This window comes from Channa argus, chromosome 15 (assembly GCF_033026475.1).
Source record: "Channa argus isolate prfri chromosome 15, Channa argus male v1.0, whole genome shotgun sequence".
Lineage (NCBI taxonomy): Eukaryota > Metazoa > Chordata > Actinopteri > Anabantiformes > Channidae > Channa > Channa argus.
The window spans coordinates 3,169,577-3,187,780 of NC_090211.1; the positions used below are offsets into that span (position 1 = coordinate 3,169,577).

Consider the following 18,204-nt stretch of genomic DNA (forward strand, 5'->3'; position numbering starts at 1 on the left):
GATTGCACTCAAACTGACAACTCACTTCTTTTAGCACTTCTATTTTAAATTCTACTTCAACTCCTTTATGGTGAACTCATGTGAGTGAATGTAATTCTGCTGGAAATGTTATGCATTTGCAATTAACTGGCCATGTTACAAGGCAATGCCAAATTTGGAGCATGTGAGGCAACATAAAAAATACAGGACTAAGTATTTTTTAAATGAAGAAGGTTATTCATTATTGATGTTACTGTCTGTAAGTTGACTATGGACAGTACAACAAAGTGCGACCAAAGTTTCCTTTAAATGAATAAGTATTTTCTGAAAAATACTCAGTAGCAAAAGTGATAGTACGCTTCATGCATAAAGTTAATGCTAATTATGCACCATGTTCCAGCTGGTAATGATAATTATTTTAATGACCTTATATCTTTTGATGATTATGCTTTGAATCTAATTATTTCCACTTAAATTTCTGAATGTACTGCTATGTAGCTTGTGAATTCCACAATTATGATTGTATTGAATCCATACTCAATGCAATCCTAACATTTGGAATGGAATGGAATAACATTTGTTTTATTTTGTCAGGAAAATATTTAATAATTTAAAAAAAACAACGTTGTATTCAATGGCAATATTTGCCTTAGCAGGTGTCATTGTCAGAGGCTGTGGGATGAGAACGTGTTCAAGGATCATTGAAACTCATCTACACCATCCTGTTAGTAAGTCTAAACCTGAACTAAAATATGAAAAGACTGCCAATCAAAACTCCAGTATAATCAGGCCACATGTTAGGGCCTTTTCTGCTCCTAACTTGTGGAAAGGAAGGCACCTGAAAATGTGTGGATCTGACAGCTACAGTACACACCAGGGACCTTTTGGGGTCCTAAAATACTTCAAGTGATTGGGGTAATGGCACAAACAGGTTGTATTAAATACAAGTAACTTTCCACAGATATAACATCAAATATGCACTTTTAAATTCTTGAGAAGGTCATTAGAAGGTACAACGTTGGGTTGTAGAGACAAAGTGGTTACTGTAGCACAAAAATAAAACCACTGCAATAAACTGTGGACACAAAATGTATGGTCAGCTCTTCTTTTGTGGTCTCTCAGGTCATATGTGAAATAAAACAAAGCCAGAATGTTTTTTTTTTTCTTACTGGGAACCCAATTCTGTCTTTTGCAGATGGAGTTAGGAATGGCCATATTAGGGCAGAAATCCAGAGTCTGGCAATGGGGACAAAGAAGATCCACACACAGAGACACACGCGCGCGCGCGCGCGCACACAACCACCCACCCACCCACACACACACACACACACACACACTGAACACGGTTTCTTTCCTTCCACTACTGTGAAACCTGCTAATAGCCCTCCCTCCCCTCAACTATCAAAACGCATCCTCGGGGAACTCTCTCTCTCTTTCTCTCGCTCTCTCTCTCTTTCTATGTAACACACTCACATCGACCCCCCCCCCCCCCCCCCAACACATGCGCGCGCGCATGCACTCGCACACGCACTGACGCTCATATAGCAGGATCCCAGCAGAGAAGCGGGCAGTGAACGGCGGAGCGCACATCGGACCAGCTGCTTTACTTGTCCACTCCCTTATTTTTTTTTTTCTCCCTCAGTGTAGAACGGCTTCAGTGGGCACAACACACCGGTGCACCGGGGCCACTATCGATTAAGAAGAGTCTCCTCCAGCACTGCAGACAGCTTCAGACTGGTCGTCATCGTCTGTTTTACACCGGGGACTGCGGATTTTATCCTTGATCTCCTCTAGTGGATACCGAGAGTGCGCACCGCCTCCCGAGACAAACATAATCTGCGGACATTGAGTCAGCTGCTATTTGTTTTAGAGCTGGGAAATAAGATCCACACAGCGGTCTTCTCTGCCCTCTCTCCGGTTCCACTGCACCGGTCAGACTTGGAAAGAGCAACAGCCTCCGCCGGCGCATCAGTGAGGTAAGAGATGCGACTGTCAGCCACATCACTGTGCCTGTTGTGCTATAGCACAGTGGGGTCTCTATTATAATCTTACAGGGCTTTCTAATATATATAATATTTCTAAATATTTTGGCCTTATATGACTCTATGCCATTTATTAGAGGCAAAAACGCACTGCACGGCATCCGCTGAGTAATTTCACTATTTGCAGGAATAATTTCATACTTTGTGCTGTCCGCCTCCAGCCCCCAGCACACACAAACTTGGGGCATATAGCACCCACGAATGTTACATAAAACTTACATTTCTCCTCTGCAATCCCTCCCCCTCATCTGTCTGTCTTTCTCCGTCCTCTTTCTCTGGCCTCACCTGAGCAGCTGTTTTAAGGTTAGAGGATGTTTGCAGGCTGAGGCAAAATCTGACAGAAGGGAAGCACATTAAAAATCTGATTTAAAAATTTGAAATGAGTATTATTAGTACTTACATTGTTTATTTAGTGAAGTAAATGTCAAATAATATTTACCATTTTAATGTAAAACTATTAAACAATATATTGACAACTAGCTGCTCATGTATAAACCCAATATCCCGCAGCCAAGTACACTTCATAACCCCCCTCCCACACACACACACACACACAATTCCATTGTGGTTGTTTAGTGTCTCATTGCACCTTTTTGTAGTTGCTTTGTCTCTTTGTATTAATATTTCCTCTCTTTTCAGTCTTGTTATGTCTATCTGGCTGTTTTGCATCTCACTGTGCTTTTTAGTTTTTGTGCATCTATTTCCAGGTGTTGTGTGTCTTTTTGCAGTTGTTTTATATGTCTTTGTTGTCATCGGATTGACTTTTCAAGACAAACTCTTAAAAGTCACATCACGCAGGGGTTCTTGGTGGGCCTGTCGGTTAATCTATACGGCTAACCGATCATTTTCATCATTAGAACCTGGTTGGGGGCATGAGGGGTGTCCAATCATATTCCAGGTCACTCCTGACAAAAAAAAAAAAAAAAAAGATTAGAGAGCTGTGATTGGGTTCCTCAGAACAAGGGGGCAGAATGTATCCTGACTCACATGTCAACATCAGTTCTGTCCAGTTTAGTTTAGGTCAGTATTGATCAGTTCTGATTGACTGGACATTTGTCCATCGGTCAGAGCAGTGCTGGTGCAATATGAGCTGTGCTGATCCCATTGGCTTCAGAGTTCACTGACGTGCTAAACAGATCCGGCTTCATCTGCCAATTTCTGTCATCTATTACTCTCCACAGCATGCAACTTTTGTCTTTCACAGTCTCCACTCTCAGCTGCTCAGGGAAGCTCTACCTGTCCTTTTCTATTTTTAGACTGCATTTACTATGCGGTAGCTATAGAGGCAAGAAACGTCTCTCACCGTGTTTTAATTCGTTGTTTTAATTAATAATGTTTCTTTTTGCCTTTACCCCTTTTACTCACTTTCACTTCTTCGTGTCACTTTCACCTTTGCTTTTCCGATCTAACCTTCAACAACATTACAGGAGATAGAGCGCATTAAGCTGCTCCACACACACATACACACGCATGCACGCAGACACACACACGCACACATTTTCCTGTCAGAGGCTGGGAAGAGCATGGAGAAAACACAGGGTAGAGGTTAATCTCGGATGCATTTGAACCAAATCACCATATGACCAACAAACCCTCCCATAAAGCAAGTGCCCAACTTCTAACCCTCACACCCACCCAAACATTTCTTTAAAAATGACCATAAACACACATATCCCAATATGTCCCAAACCCAATGAGTGATAAGCCACAATTAAACTCAACCAGGGTGCCAATTGCTTGTGCCAAAACACAAGGAAGGAAGGAAAAGGTTTGATTATAAGTTCTCAGAAAATAATGTTAATAAAGGAAATGTAATTAACTCGTTCGTCATTTTTATACTTCAGTGTAATCGCGAGGCAAACCTGACCTCCCTTTATGCAAAGTGTCCCAGTTTAGACTTAGGGCTTCGACACAAACCACTGCCTACACAACCTCACAACCACACACTGCTGTTCTAAACTCAACCAGTAGTTTTAGTTCACATCGATCGTCGTCATTAATATTACATTACCTGTTTTTAATATTGCAAAAATAAGAACACTGCCACGAAGGGCACACTGCACTGTTTAATAACTAGGCTTTGGATCCAATTTGATAGATAGAGAGCACTGTTTCCCAGTCTAAATAGAGATAAAGCCTGGTTCAGACAGAACAAACACTTTATTGCTACAGTGCTTAAGCTGCTCAGTTGTGCTGCACATTATGATTCACAGCACAATGTGATTCAATACAGCAGATGAAGACCATTCAAACCTTTTTTGCAATTAACTATTACATCTTTGTTGATTCTGTCATTTCCTTTAGCTCCACCATGACGCTGACATTTGAGCTTTTGAATGAAATGGAAGTCTTGGATGGATTGGTATAATATTTAATACATGCACATGCCATCCCCCCCGAACAAATTCTAATTATTTTGGTAACCTTTCAACCACTGCCAGATACCTGGAAATCAAGTGACATTCCCTTCAACCTCAGCTTAACTTTTTCTAATTAGCAAACTAACGCTAAAGTAACATGATGACCATCATGTTTAACATTATACATCCCAACATGTACATCAGCTTTAAGACGCCTTATATTTCATAAATTCAGCTTAATAAATCTATTGTTCTTGTTGTTTTTTCTATAAACAGCCTTTATGCAGCAGATGCAGATTCTTTGGCCTAATATGATTGAATATAGGTTGTGCCTCTTTAAGACCCCCTCACTCGAGTCCCTCCATTCTGATTGGCCAGCTTACAGAAACCTGTCGGTGGGCCCAGCAGAGTGGTGAGCCATGTGTGTAATATGAGAGTGGGTGGGCTCAGCTGTGTAAGTTGTGGACGTGATGACCCAAAAAGGAGGTTTGTTTATGGACCGAGAATGTTTGTACATAGAACGTTTGGAACGTTTTGAGTGGGTCCACAGAGTCAACAGAGCAGACAGAGAAACAAGATTTGGTCTTTCTGTGGTTTATTCTGTATAACTTCAGCTCACATTATGGAACTTTGGTACTGTTCAATATGAATTCCCATCACAAGAACAATTAAGTTACAACAAAAAAAAACACAAAGAAGCATAATGTGGCCTCTTCAAGTTTAAATTAGATGAATAGTGGATTTTCCAAACGAGGCAGGTTCTCCTCACCTTCAGGCAAATTTGTTTCACGGCCATCTGTTGTTCAACACTCTATCCAACACCATACATATGGACTCGCTGTATCAGGCTCTGTAATGATTGTAAAGGGTCCTGTTTAGGGTTGGATCCATATTTAACATGGGTCAACTTACAGTATATGGCTGCTATAGTGGCCCACTGTAGTCCTTTTTTCAAGCAATGTGTTTCTGTGCATTTGTTTTGAGTCCGCGTAGCTCAGTCTTGGCAACGAGATCCCCAACTATTTCAACTAAAGTGCGAAAATTTGCTGTTTTGCTGACAAAGTGTCATGGCTTTAAACATGGAGATGCTGACTCATCCTAGATGCTTTCTGCTTGAGTGTAAACTGCCTACTACATTTAGGAAGTCACGTTCAATGAAGCCAGCAGAACTACATCATCAGCAGAAAACAACCAAATTAACTAAAAGTATGCAACAACAACAACACAGTCAGGTTCATTCGATTTTGAGGCCTGATATAGTTAAGACCATTGCAACATATTCCCATTGTCTATCCGTGCACCATCTCCACTTGTCCAGAGACAACATTAACATGGAAGTCAAAAGCCAGCAGGCTAGAGCCAATACAATCCTTACCACATCCTGTTTTAATAAGAAGCAAAGCTTTTAGAGATGTTTTAATGGCAGATGGTGGAATGCCAGGAGGAAAATAGTCCTTCCAACAATTTTTATCCTCTTAGTACAGAGGGAGAACCTTTGTGGAAGCCGAGGACAGTAAGCAGATGGGGGTTTATGGTTTATAATAATTTTATCAGGAGATCACAGTTAATTTGTCAGTAACAAATTGGTGTTTAAAAACCTTTACCAGCAATTTAAATTTGATTGCTGTTTTAGGTGTTACGCGTCATTGTAGATGGTTTTATCCGTGACAACTGTAATTGACGAGCTCCTGGATGACAAAAGATGTGTTAGAGAGGGGGGGGCTGCATTTGCTAATGTGTAGACTAATGGATTAACTGTTTGAAAGTTGTGAAAAGGGAAAATAAGCACTTAGAGTGGAGGCATCTGTGGAAGACACCAGGAGCCAGACAGAAAACAGATATCAGAGCAATGAAAGGAAGAAAGTGAGAAGGCAGCACAGGGGAAACCTGGCTGGCTCAACTCATGTATGAGATTGAAAAATCACAGTGCAGGACAACAGTAAGTCAAAAACTGTAGAACAGTACATTAGGTGGTGTCCAAGGCTTCAAGTGCTCCAAAGGTTTAATTAGATAGTTGCAGAGATGTAGAAAATAAAAAGAGGTAGAAAAATGTACATGGGTGGATATCAAATAAATGACAGAGAGAGAGACACAGAAAAGAACAAGGATGGAGAGAATGAAGACTGTGGCAAATATGATAGCCAAGCAGAAAGGTTAGTGAAAAGAGATAAAGAAAGACTTTAATATTTTATGCATTATGATGCCTCCAATTTAGGGCCCAATACTTTAATAGTACTGTATATAGTAATTATGATATGTTTTATTTTATCGTGGAAAGGTGCTGTTGAAGTCTCCTGGGATCCAGACTCACTGAATAGCATTGGCAGCAGCGTAAAGATATTCACTTCTAAATGTTTTTGAGTGAGCTTGCACCTGTAAGCAATCACGAAATGTAGCAGAATTATTTCTGCTTCATTAGTATGTTTGGAGAATTCCCATTTACTGTAATTTCATAATAATAATTTCGCAAACGAGAGTAGCAGAGCACTAAGAGCATAGCAGATTAATGAAGTTTTATTTAAAAGCATCAAACCTGCAGACATGAAAGCATGAACTGGCCTCTGGACAGAGTCTAAAAAGACCTGAGGTCATCTATACGTTTAATGGCAAAACTAAACAACCACAGTAATTGTTGCAACATACACATCAATGTACCAATATTAACCCTTAGGACTCTGCAGTTGTTTTAGAAAACTTTTGATGTTGCCATAATGTACCACATCAAAATATTTCCCAGTAAACTAATAATGTGAATTGACACCAGTTTGACCATAGACTCCTAACGGTTAATAACGTGGATATAATAATAAAACAGGGACCTTTGCTTTGCATTATAAGTGAAAATCAGTGAATGCAGATGCAACACATATCCTAAATGAACATAAACCAAACACCAAATGACCCGTGTGCTTTGCGGAATGAGCGTTTCATTCCACACAGCACACGATACATTGAAACTGACATCATGGATACTATAACATGCCAAAATCCTGCGGCTGAATCTGTAGCAACAATATTAAGTCAGTATAGCTTGTAGACATTTCTGACAAGTACGCTGTAATTTTTGGCTGTGCACAAAACCCCGTCAGCCACCACCTTCCAGCCAGTCTGCCGTGAAAGCAGGTACATTCCTTTTCTAAGAAAATAGTGACAGAGACTGTGGCAGGAAAAGTGTAAAAAAAAAAAAAGAAGAGATGAGGATGAGGCAAAGTGATAGAGGAGAAAAACATGAGAAAAACAGCAAACCGATACTGGCAGAGAGAAAGTAGAAAAGGTGAAATCAAAAGAGGTAAAGGCTACTAAACAGATGGATAGTGTAGGCAAATAGAAGTAGAAAGTGGAAAACAGGTACAAAGTGAAAATAGGGATAAAAGTGAAGGTGAGTGATGGAGTCAGAATGAGGAGAAGTATCTACTCCTGTCCTCTCTGGAGGATGCTGCTGAAACCTGATCTCACCCAGAATCTGCCCTTCTCTCGTGACGCCTCTCTCTGTCTGTCTAATATTGGTAGGACACACACATCATTTTGTCCAATTTGTAATCCTGAACCTGGTGTTTTCCTGACCTAATAGTTAACTGTTAGTGTCTCTTTGTCTTTCTCAATGTCAGTTAAGGGTTTTGGTGTTTTCTCTTCCATAACTTTTTTGTATCTTCAACAGTATTTGTACAGAAGCAAAAAAAAAGAAGTTATGTTGTCGAAATCAGCCCTCAACCATTCACAGATACTGTACATCAAAGGCCGTAGATATACTGGCTTTTAAATATGTGTACGAGTACATAAGCTTGCATAGTCAGTGTTGATTTGGAGCAACGGTTGTGCATGCAACCAGATACACAGCGTGTATGTGAGATCATTTTTAACATATGGTAGTTAAAAAAAAAACAACTAAATTTAAAATCCTGATGATATTCATCCACAGCAGCAGCTGGCTAGCTTAGCTTAGCATCAAGATTGAACAGGGATGTGCTAATCAGTAACTTTAGAAGAGGTATGGATTTTTTTTTTTTCATTATTATTTTTCTGTTTTCCTATTTTTCTAGTATTTTTTTCCCCTTTATATAATTTTATGTGTTAGTTAGATTATCACCCTGACCGTGCAGTGAAGTAGGGTAAAAATACATGAATTACAAATGCCCCCTCGCTCACTAAACTGTCATAAAGGACATTTGCATAATATCAATTATTATTAATTTTCCCTTAAAAATACCATTGTTGTTTCACTGTTGAAGCACCTCACTGAGATCGATTCTGAGTGCAGACCAGACAAGCACTCGGCTCACCCGAATCCTCAAATGACTCACACAGACACGCATACAAAAACACACACAGGAGGGGAAGAGTGTAATTGAGAATGTGTAGTGGACACAGAGCGTGGGTGTGGAGTGAGAGAGAGAGGGAGAGAGGGAGAGAGGGAGGGAGGGAGGGAGGGAGGGAGGGAGGGAGGGAGGAATAGATACGGAGCAAGAGGACAAAGACAACATTGCATCAGAGAGTTGACCACTGGCATGTTTGCTTTTCTTGGCCTATTCTCTTGAATAACAATTTCAACTTCAAATATGAATTATTTCTATATATCTAGTGACATCGTTTCTAATAGTGTTTTTAGAGAAATGTGCATATTATCCTTTTGAGAGTCAGATGACATCGATTTGCGTGGTAACTAATTAGAGTCGGAACGTGCTTTAGTTAGGTTAAAATAACATTTGGAAATGTGGAAACATCTGTCTGTCTCTGTCCATGCAATCTATGCTTAATAAACTAAAATCAACAATAGAGGGAGTAAGGTGCTGTATTTTGTATTCGTAAACAACAGCTTAGTTCACCTAGTACTTGAGTATTACCGGATATAATGGGTCTTGCATCTTGGTTTCGCTATGAAAGCACCAAATCTAGCAGATGTTTGAGAACAGACTCGTAGTTCATTAAGTCAAAAAGAAAGATGTCTCTATATTTCTGTTTATATACGGATAAACCATATAAGATAATTATGAAAATTTATAAGATTTATATGATTTAATGATAGATTGCTGGTAGTTGTGTTTGGGGCAAAGCAATTATTTGATAAAGACTGTTCCCAGTCTAGAGTAACGGCATCTCAATTACAGCTCAAGTCTTGAGTGAGACAGTATAGATATTAATCTTCTCATCTTACTCTTGGGCAGAAAGAGTGGGCAGAAAAGGAAAGAACGAACCATCATTTTAATGCAGCTGTGAGCGTTATAAGATACTAAATGGATACTGAGAAATCTTAAACTGGCTCAGATCTTTTACAGTTAACCTGAACACCAGAGTACATTCATACAGCCGCGCATCCCTTCAGTTACATGTCGCTCACATCGCCTTTGACCTCGACGGTGCTGTGGGGCTACACTGGACATCATGATTGTAGTTTCACTATTCGTAAATCTGTAACAGTCACAGTGAAGTTTAGACATTATACAGTATATTGCGATTATAAATCATATGATTCACATGATTCAATCTCCTGTCCATTTTGCCATATGATACTCAATAGTCCACATTAATTACAGCTAATTCTATATGACATGATAAAATGCCACATTTTGTCTCCAGTGGATAGACTTTATCTTTACCTAATTGTGTTTCCTGCTACCAACTTGCATTAAAAGTGAAATGGGTATCACCTATTAAAGTGCATATTACTGGTGCTTTCATCTCGAAAGGTTCTGTAGAGGGAGAACCGATCATGTTATACTGGGTGGGTGGCTCACGTATTGCAGTTGCATATATTTTTTCCAACCTAATACAAGGTTTGTTTGGAAAATCTAATCTTCAGGGGAGCCAAGAAGAGTCGGTGTCATATATAGAACAACATCTGCAGAAGAGGGCAGGGCATCAAGCAGCGGGAAAGTAATTACTCCGATGGTATAGACTTTGCACAGGAGTAAATATGCTTACCTGTGCCCTCTAGCTCTATTTAAGCCTGTCATCTGAAAACTCATACAGGTATAGATTGGTCCAAGTGTCTACTTCACCCTTTACTTTACTGAGATTGTTAAATGACATGTCGCTGTTATGTGAAAAGCATATAAATAATAATCAATCATTGCATGACAACAAATGTCAAAACCGTTATGTCAGTTCTAAACATCAGTAACAGACTGATGTTTTCTGACCAAAAACTGTTGTTTCGTTAAAAATCTTAATTATCCAAGTCTTGGCATAATTCCTGACGCTCGTGCCAGCTTTGGCTTCCAACACTCACCAAGTCTATCCCCTTCAACCTTCAAAGTTTTGTAACGGCCCTCCATAAAGAGAGCTGCTAGAGGACAAGGGTGTGTTTAGAGTTTTTTCAAGGGGGGACCAGGCTCACGCACACGTTGAAAGAAGAGGGGTAAAAAAGACAAAATTTTTAAGACAAAGTTTTTAGGACAAACTGTATATTAAATGTAATGATATGAAATAATATATAATGTAATGTGTTGTAAATTAAAAAAATGGTCACTTATACAGTGTTTTTCTACTTTAAATTTTGTTGTCCAACCACCAAATAATGAACATTTTGGTCAAGGTGCAGCAAAAGGATACACCCTAACAGAAAAATAACAAATTGCTAATTTTATTTTATATGAAATGTGATTCATTGATTTAAAATAAAAATAAATGTTATTTCAGATTTATATTTGGTCAGTTCTTCTTATAAATATAATCACAAGTCAAGTAATTACCACCTCCAGACTCTTGCAAAGGGGGCACCAGTGGGGGCCAAGTACATTTGTATTCTGGCAAAAGTTAACAGTTTAATTTAAACCCAGTCTCTAAGGTGCAGAGGGCCAATATTTTTTTTCAATCCTCTGTTAGCCTTGTCGATCAAATGCCCCTGAAGTACCCCTTCATCACCACTACCCATCACGTGTTCAGTTATTTGTCTGTTTGCACTGACCATAAACTAGACGTAACTCTTTCATATAGACACTAACAACACATGGTTGAATGTATAAAAGTGGATATTGTTTCAATAATATGTGTTTCATGTCTGGGTTTAGCTGGGTTTGTCCGAGCCTGCTTTGCCAGCACTACTATTGAATATCAACTCAACCGACATTTACATGCAGTAAAAGCGAGACTTGTTGAACTGGTCTCGTGTTAGTTGCACATGTATTTAAGTTTGGCATATTTATCAAAGCGGTTGCACGTTTCCTGAAATGGAGACAAGGAGCCCAAAGGACACATAAGAAGGCGACTAAATGTATCCTCTGGTTAGTTAAGTGGGCCTGTCAGTTTTAGCAGCACTTGGTTGTCCTCTATGAATTCAACAGCCTCCATTCTCCCTTCCTGTAGGTGGAATCGCAAAGCAGTGGTTATCAGATATACTTTGTGGCATTCTTACTGCAGAGCACAGTTGTATTGATTTTGTCTGCCTACTATTTAACAGTATTGTGCACTGTATAAATATAACTCCAGCCTCCTCTTGCTGTGTGCAGCTAGAAAAGGTCTTACATCAAGCTGCAGCCATGGATGAGATGGACTTGCCCCAGATGAAGAAGGAGGTGGAGAGCCTGAAGTACCAGTTGGCTTTTAAACGAGAGAAGTCCTCCAAAACTGTGACTGAGTGAGTAGATGGTCAACAGAAGCTATGTCGAGTCTGTTGCATAAACAATAAAAAGTAACTTGTAGTCCGTTAATTAGTAAGTTTCAAATACACAGACCAAAACTGAAAACATCAAAAACTCTTACACACAGAGTTAATGTAATGGCTGACAAAACAATTTCAACTCAAGGTGCTTTTCGCTGTATTTCAGTCTTCATATAAAGATGGAGTTTTTTTTAATTAATCATCCAAATGTAGTGTTTAAAATTATGTGGTTTTAGGGGATTGTAGACTATTTTGTGGCCAGTGACAGATTGTAACCTGACAGCTTAGTTGAGTTAGAGGCCTGCAGCTTTGTCTTACAGACATAGGAATGGTTTTGATTTTGTCATCAAACTCTTATCAAGAAGGCAAGTAAGTGAAATATAAGAGTTAAAAATTTCACAATAAAACACAAAAACTAAAATCAGAGGATTCAAACCCCGTTCACATATACAGTAAATGCTGGAGAATATCTGGAGAATCCGGTCTGGATATTCTCTGGAGTTGCATTTATTTGCACATCAGGAGAAAATCTGTGTGAGACACTTTTTCACTTGTGAGGAAATACTGGGCAAGGACTGGTGCCTAGTTAGAGCATGTAGGGTGCAGGACATAAAACAAACGTACTGCAGAAATTCCTGTCACATACTTAGTAAGATCAAGCTAATTATCACTTATGTGCAGTGTGTAGTGAGTGGCTACTCTTCAATATTTTATAAAATAAAATTTACAAAAAAGCAGTAGTGTGTTCTCTTTAATTCTCTTTCAACTGTAGCAAATCACAATACAACAGGACTCGATTACAAAATGTATCCAAAAAATAAAAGCTAAAATACCGAAGTGAATGAAAGAAATTGCTTCTAGTTCAGATTCTCTCTTTCTCTGCTACCTTATATGGAAAACAAGAAAAGTGGACAGAGGGTGGATTGTTGCAATAAACATCCTGTGGAATTTCAAAAATGTCTCTGTCTCTCTGTCTTCTCTGCAAAGTTTGGTAAAGTGGATCGAGGACTGTGTCCCAGAGGATCCCTTTCTGAATCCAGAGCTGATGAAGAATAACCCATGGGTGGAGAAAGGAAAGTGCATCCTCCTCTAGAATCAATTTCCCGCCCTGCCGCGACCTTACAACTTACACCGCGCTGACCAACACACACCTACAGAAGAAGCCCCGAGCCTGATCCTCCCCAGCCCACAAAGGCCCTGGCAGGACAGCGCCTCCTTACCTCTCACCGTGAATGTACACCCGCTGATAACACCCCCCTCAACCTCCCCGAAACACACATCACAACAATGGCACAGAAACACACACACTGACACTACACCTCCAAACTTTGGGTTTGTTCCCGACTGCCACACATTCACTGCAAGTTTATTCCTACCACGACAATGCCTCATTACTATGATATGATGACGATGATAAGTACTCCTACTATGTGTCTCTATATTGATATATGACTTATTTATGCAGCTGCCAGTCACAAGCTTTCTTTACTACTATACAATTTCTACTTCTTATTGTAACCATAGCACACGTTTCTTCTTGTTTTGATGAGTTTATGAGCTGTAAAAAAAATGTAGTCAAATTCTCGGTGCCAGACCATTTTGTGATACGCACCAATCTATCTTAAAAATGATCACATCACAAAGTTCAGCTGCTTCTGAATTGAGGGTCAAAGAATTGCACTCAACTCATTGTCCATATAAAACTGAACTTACAGTAAATTCTAAAGCTTACTTATCTCTCCATTCACATTCATGTCCATTGTCGCTCTCCTCTATGTTTATTTTTATCTGACCATGAGGTGCTAAGACTGACTGATAATGGCAGGCAACAGAGAGCCAAAGTCAAAAGGAAACATCCAGTTTGTGTAACACAAGAGGAAACCTTAATAAAATAAAATAAATCACATTTGAAAAATTAGGATTGTGTGCACGTAGGTACAGTAGGTTTTTAAAACTGAGCTAATACTGTATTGCTGTTATTAAAAATGTAGTTTTGTAGCAACCTGTAAAGAACACTATTTTCCCATGAGCCCCCCGGTTCGCGGGCTCAAGGTCTTGGCTCAAAAGAAGAGGTGAGTCCATGAGCAAGTCGACGAGTCTCAGTGAAGTTCAGATTCTGTATGTTGGTATAAACATCGTGAAAGAGACGACGAGATGCTGTAGGAGCTATTAGATGGCAGAGATTGAAGCTATAACATTGGTTTTTATGGGTATAAATGAAACCATGGTATAATTACAGAAGCAGACTATACACTCTGCTGCACTCGTAGTTTAATTTTAATGGCAATTGTAGATTTTAGGTTATAAAAACTAAACTGTTGATTAACTTCCTTAAAATCATCTAATAGCTTGTGTTGTATTGGTGGAGCTGTAGTGTAATATAGAAAGAAATCCAGTGAAACGTGCTTAGTTTTTTAACAAAGAACAAAAGAAATGCTTAATGGATGATTGTATTAGGTTGCTAAAGTTACGGGGAACAAAGACTAGCCTGGATAAATTCAGCTCTCCATGTCCCCGTGGGCACAACTCTAAGACTAAGACACATAAATTCTGATCGACAATGTCAAAGATCAGAAATAAATCAGAACCAGGTCCACAAACAAACTGTTTGGTTTATTGGCACTTAAGGCGAAAAAGTTTGCATCACCACTTCAGGATGCAATGTGAAAACAGCTCAAGTGTAACTGGGTTCTTTGTCCGCACTTAAGACAATTCCCATTCAGCATGGGTTTTTAATACCTTATATACCTATGATACCTTATAAGCTATTATACCCGTATGAGTTATCCTTGTGACCAATTTTAAATCCTTATAGGCTATTACAGTGTATTTACACATTATATTTATAATGTTAAATCGTAAGATGTAACCACAAAACATAGCTGATAAATTACACAACTGTCACAATTCAATTTCAAGGACCTCTTATATGTAAACAAGCTTATTAATAGGGTAAATGTGTCAGTATGCTCGAAACAAACTAGCACGGTGTCAGAAGTGTTTGTGTCTGATCAGATGTAAAGCCTGCAGTCATAAATCTTGTTGTGAAAAATAGGGACAATGGCACACACAGGCAGAGAAAATTTCCTTTGGGACCTTCATGGTGCTGCAGCTGGTTGTATGAGAAGTGATGGAAGCAATATCAAGAATGAAAACAGCATCAGAGTGAGAGAAGTTCATATCCTGCTTTGTTTTTTCAGCTTTGGAAGGGCACGTCCTTTGAAGAACACTAACACCTTAAGAGAACGTTTGTCGTGTAACTCACATAGTTTTTTGTGGTTTTGATTTCCCGCAACTTATGCAATGCTGGGTTATCACATTTAGATTGTGAGGATAGGATCTGCAACCAGTGTTGTTTTGCTTCAGTGTCGAGAGTGTCATAGCAGCTCTGTTTGTGTTGTCAGAGAAGAATGAAGCTCTGGGTCTCCAGAGGGATTCGATTTAACTGTTCCTTCCCCTCCTTAGCTACAGTACAAACCCCAAGGACAAAACCCACACACATACATGTGCTGAACATGCAAACAAACCATGCACACTCACAGCCTTTCACACATATACAGATAGACCCCTTTAACTAACTTATTGATCAAGACTTGGTTTATTTATTTATTTATTTATTTATTGCGACTTTTCTAGATCTCTCACTTATAGGTTTTTTTATGTCTGCACTCAACAGTTTCCTTGATACAAGAATGTAAATATGTGGCATGAACATCACCACTGACCTCAGACTTGGCCTGTGTGCATGTGACTGTGTCACTGTGTGTTTATGTGCATGCTTAAAAGTGTATACATTTGGATATATAGACTGTAGATGTGGATTGTGATGCAGCTGCATCACATACACAGGAAGGCCTAAGGCTGTGCAGATCAACAAAACACACACACACACACACACATACACACGCACACACACACACACACACACACACACACTTGGAACAGGAGAGCCTCACATCCTTTCAGTACTGTAATGTGTCTCATTATATACAATATCTTCAAAACGAGCCAGTTCCCTAAAGGCTACTCAGTGCTCTGGGGCCTGTGGTCCTATTCTGTATTAGTCCAAATACTTAATTTTGTTCTTCAATAAACAAAACAACTCCGTTTGAACAACCATAGGGTCCTGGTGAATTATTTATATTAATTGCAATTAGTACTGCTTACATATAACTTAGAGTTCCACTTCTTGTTTCTTATAAATGCTGTCTGAGAGGTCAGTCACACTGAAATGTTACACACAAAGTAATGGTTGCTACTTTAAATTGTATCACTATCTGAAGAGAGGAAAGCGAACTTTGAATGTCCAGCACAACTTCAAACATATATGCAACTTCAAAAGGCTGAGACATTTTAGAAGTCCCCTTGTTCAGTAAGAGATGTGTATACACCTGCTTTAGTTTTGTGTAGGCGTTTCAAAGTGCATTGTGTGTTTAACCAGCTGCCAAAATGATTTGTGTGAAAATATAGGCTAATCTCATGATAAATGCATGAAAAAGGACTTCTAAAATGGCTAACAGTAGGAAGGACTGAAGTTCTGAGCTTCATGTTTGTGTCTTTTTCAGTGTTTGACAAAAGTTTATTCCTGGGAAAGAAATAAATGCTGTCTGCTCACAACAGTCCAAAACAAACTAAAATGTATGTGAGAGAATTCCTGACTCTGCCTGTCCCTTTTCTTTTTTTTTTCTTTTTTTTTTCCTGTCAGGCTACTGTAACCTGTTTGGTTTGTTTTGATATAATCTGAACGTGCATATGTATGTATGTATGTTATTACAATTATAATGACAGCATAAAACCTTGTCTAAATATCTAGTAACATATTCCTAGTAAGAGTGCTTTGGAAAAAATATTATGCATCAGATCATACCCGAGTGCAACAATGACAATGAGCAATAAATGAAAGATCATTTTTTATTGAATGTTTTACAAACATTTATCTTATTGAATAAAGTAGAAGATATTTAGACAGCTTTGTTGTTTTAGTTGGTTTTTATGTGTAAGAGCAACAAATGCTGCCTACATAGTTGTTTTTGTCATTCAAGTACTGCAAGTCTGGTGTTTTCCAGGTACCTTTAAACATGAGAATTGCATCTTTTTTTTGTGGAAGAACAAATAACAGCTCACTAAAATACTCTAATTGAAAAATCATTGGCATATTGTGTTTTCCACCTCAGGACCACTGTATTTCTGTGCTCATTAAAACAGATACATCACTTCCAACTGATGGTCGGGTAAAACAAACTTTTATTAGGTATCATGAATATGATGTCACGGTAAATAAGGAAAATAAGAGACAGAGATGGAGATAAACGCTCTATGTTCAGGAATGAACTGAATGAGCTTGTAGTAAGATTGCTAGCCTGCTTGGTTCTGGTCTGGTGTTTGCCTTTCGTGCAATAAAAATACTTCACTACAGGTAGCACTTCAAATTCAAATTACTAAGGCTGAAGACTTTGATGGAGCTGATTTGAAGCACTTTCTGTAATGACAGCCAGACTTTCCTTTGAAGATATACAGAAAGAAAACTGAAATATTAATATTAAATAAATATTCACAAATGACTGAGAAAACACAAGACCTGAAGAGGAAGTGAAAGAGACATAGGAAAAACTGATGGTAGCTACTTGAGCAAGAGGCAGAATGTTACGACCTCTTCTCCTCCTTCTCATTGCTCATGAATAATAGAAAACGGGATATGTAGGAGAAATCTCACTTTTTTCACTCTACCAGTGCCTTTAGGTGTCTGACTTTGTCTTTGTCCACCCCAGGCAACATTACTCTCTCCGTATAAATATATGATAGCTAGGGAACTGATCCATTAACCACAGTTGTTTCATTTTCAGTGCCAGTACAAATAAATTGGGTTAAATGATCATTTAAGGTACGTGGTTTGCTTGAGGAGTGTTTTACACTGATGTGCTAATTCAAATGAAAATGTTTGTTACAGTAGATCTATTTTGAATGAAGGAAAGAGGGGATGATAGCTGGCAGCAAACTGATGCTCAGGGTGTGTCTGTCTGCTCTTTATGGGTCAGCTACCCTCAATCCCTCTGACACACACTGGGACCCACATGCACTCACTAATGCACTCAATCCACCTCACCCCTACTACTAAATCCTCACCCTCTTTGTCCCTTTCCCTCTGAAATCCTCAAACCAATCAGATCTCCTTCTCTCTCTCACACACACACACACACACACACACACCTCCTCCTCCTTTATGTCA

General features: G+C 39.0%; 1 protein-coding gene across 1 annotated transcript; it reads left to right on the plus strand.

The window, feature by feature from the left end:
• Positions 1–1,521: 1,521 nt before the first annotated feature.
• gng13b (guanine nucleotide binding protein (G protein), gamma 13b) lies at positions 1,522–14,452 on the plus strand. Its single transcript, XM_067477787.1, has 3 exons — positions 1,522–1,955; positions 11,827–11,954; positions 12,966–14,452. Exons 2-3 carry the CDS (start codon positions 11,857–11,859, stop codon positions 13,069–13,071), a joined length of 204 nt encoding a protein of 67 aa, XP_067333888.1. The 5' UTR covers positions 1,522–1,955; positions 11,827–11,856; the 3' UTR covers positions 13,072–14,452.
• Positions 14,453–18,204: the final 3,752 nt, after the last annotated feature.

What these genes read in the sequence shown, in the direction of transcription:
- gng13b (XM_067477787.1), top strand. Translation starts at nt 11,857, where the DNA reads ATGGATGAGATGGACTTGCCCCAGATGAAGAAGGAGGTGGAGAGCCTG. An exon ending in TCCTCCAAAACTGTGACTGA is followed by an intron (nt 11,955 to 12,965) that starts GTGAGTAGATGG and finishes TTCTCTGCAAAG; the next exon opens with TTTGGTAAAGTGGATCGAGG.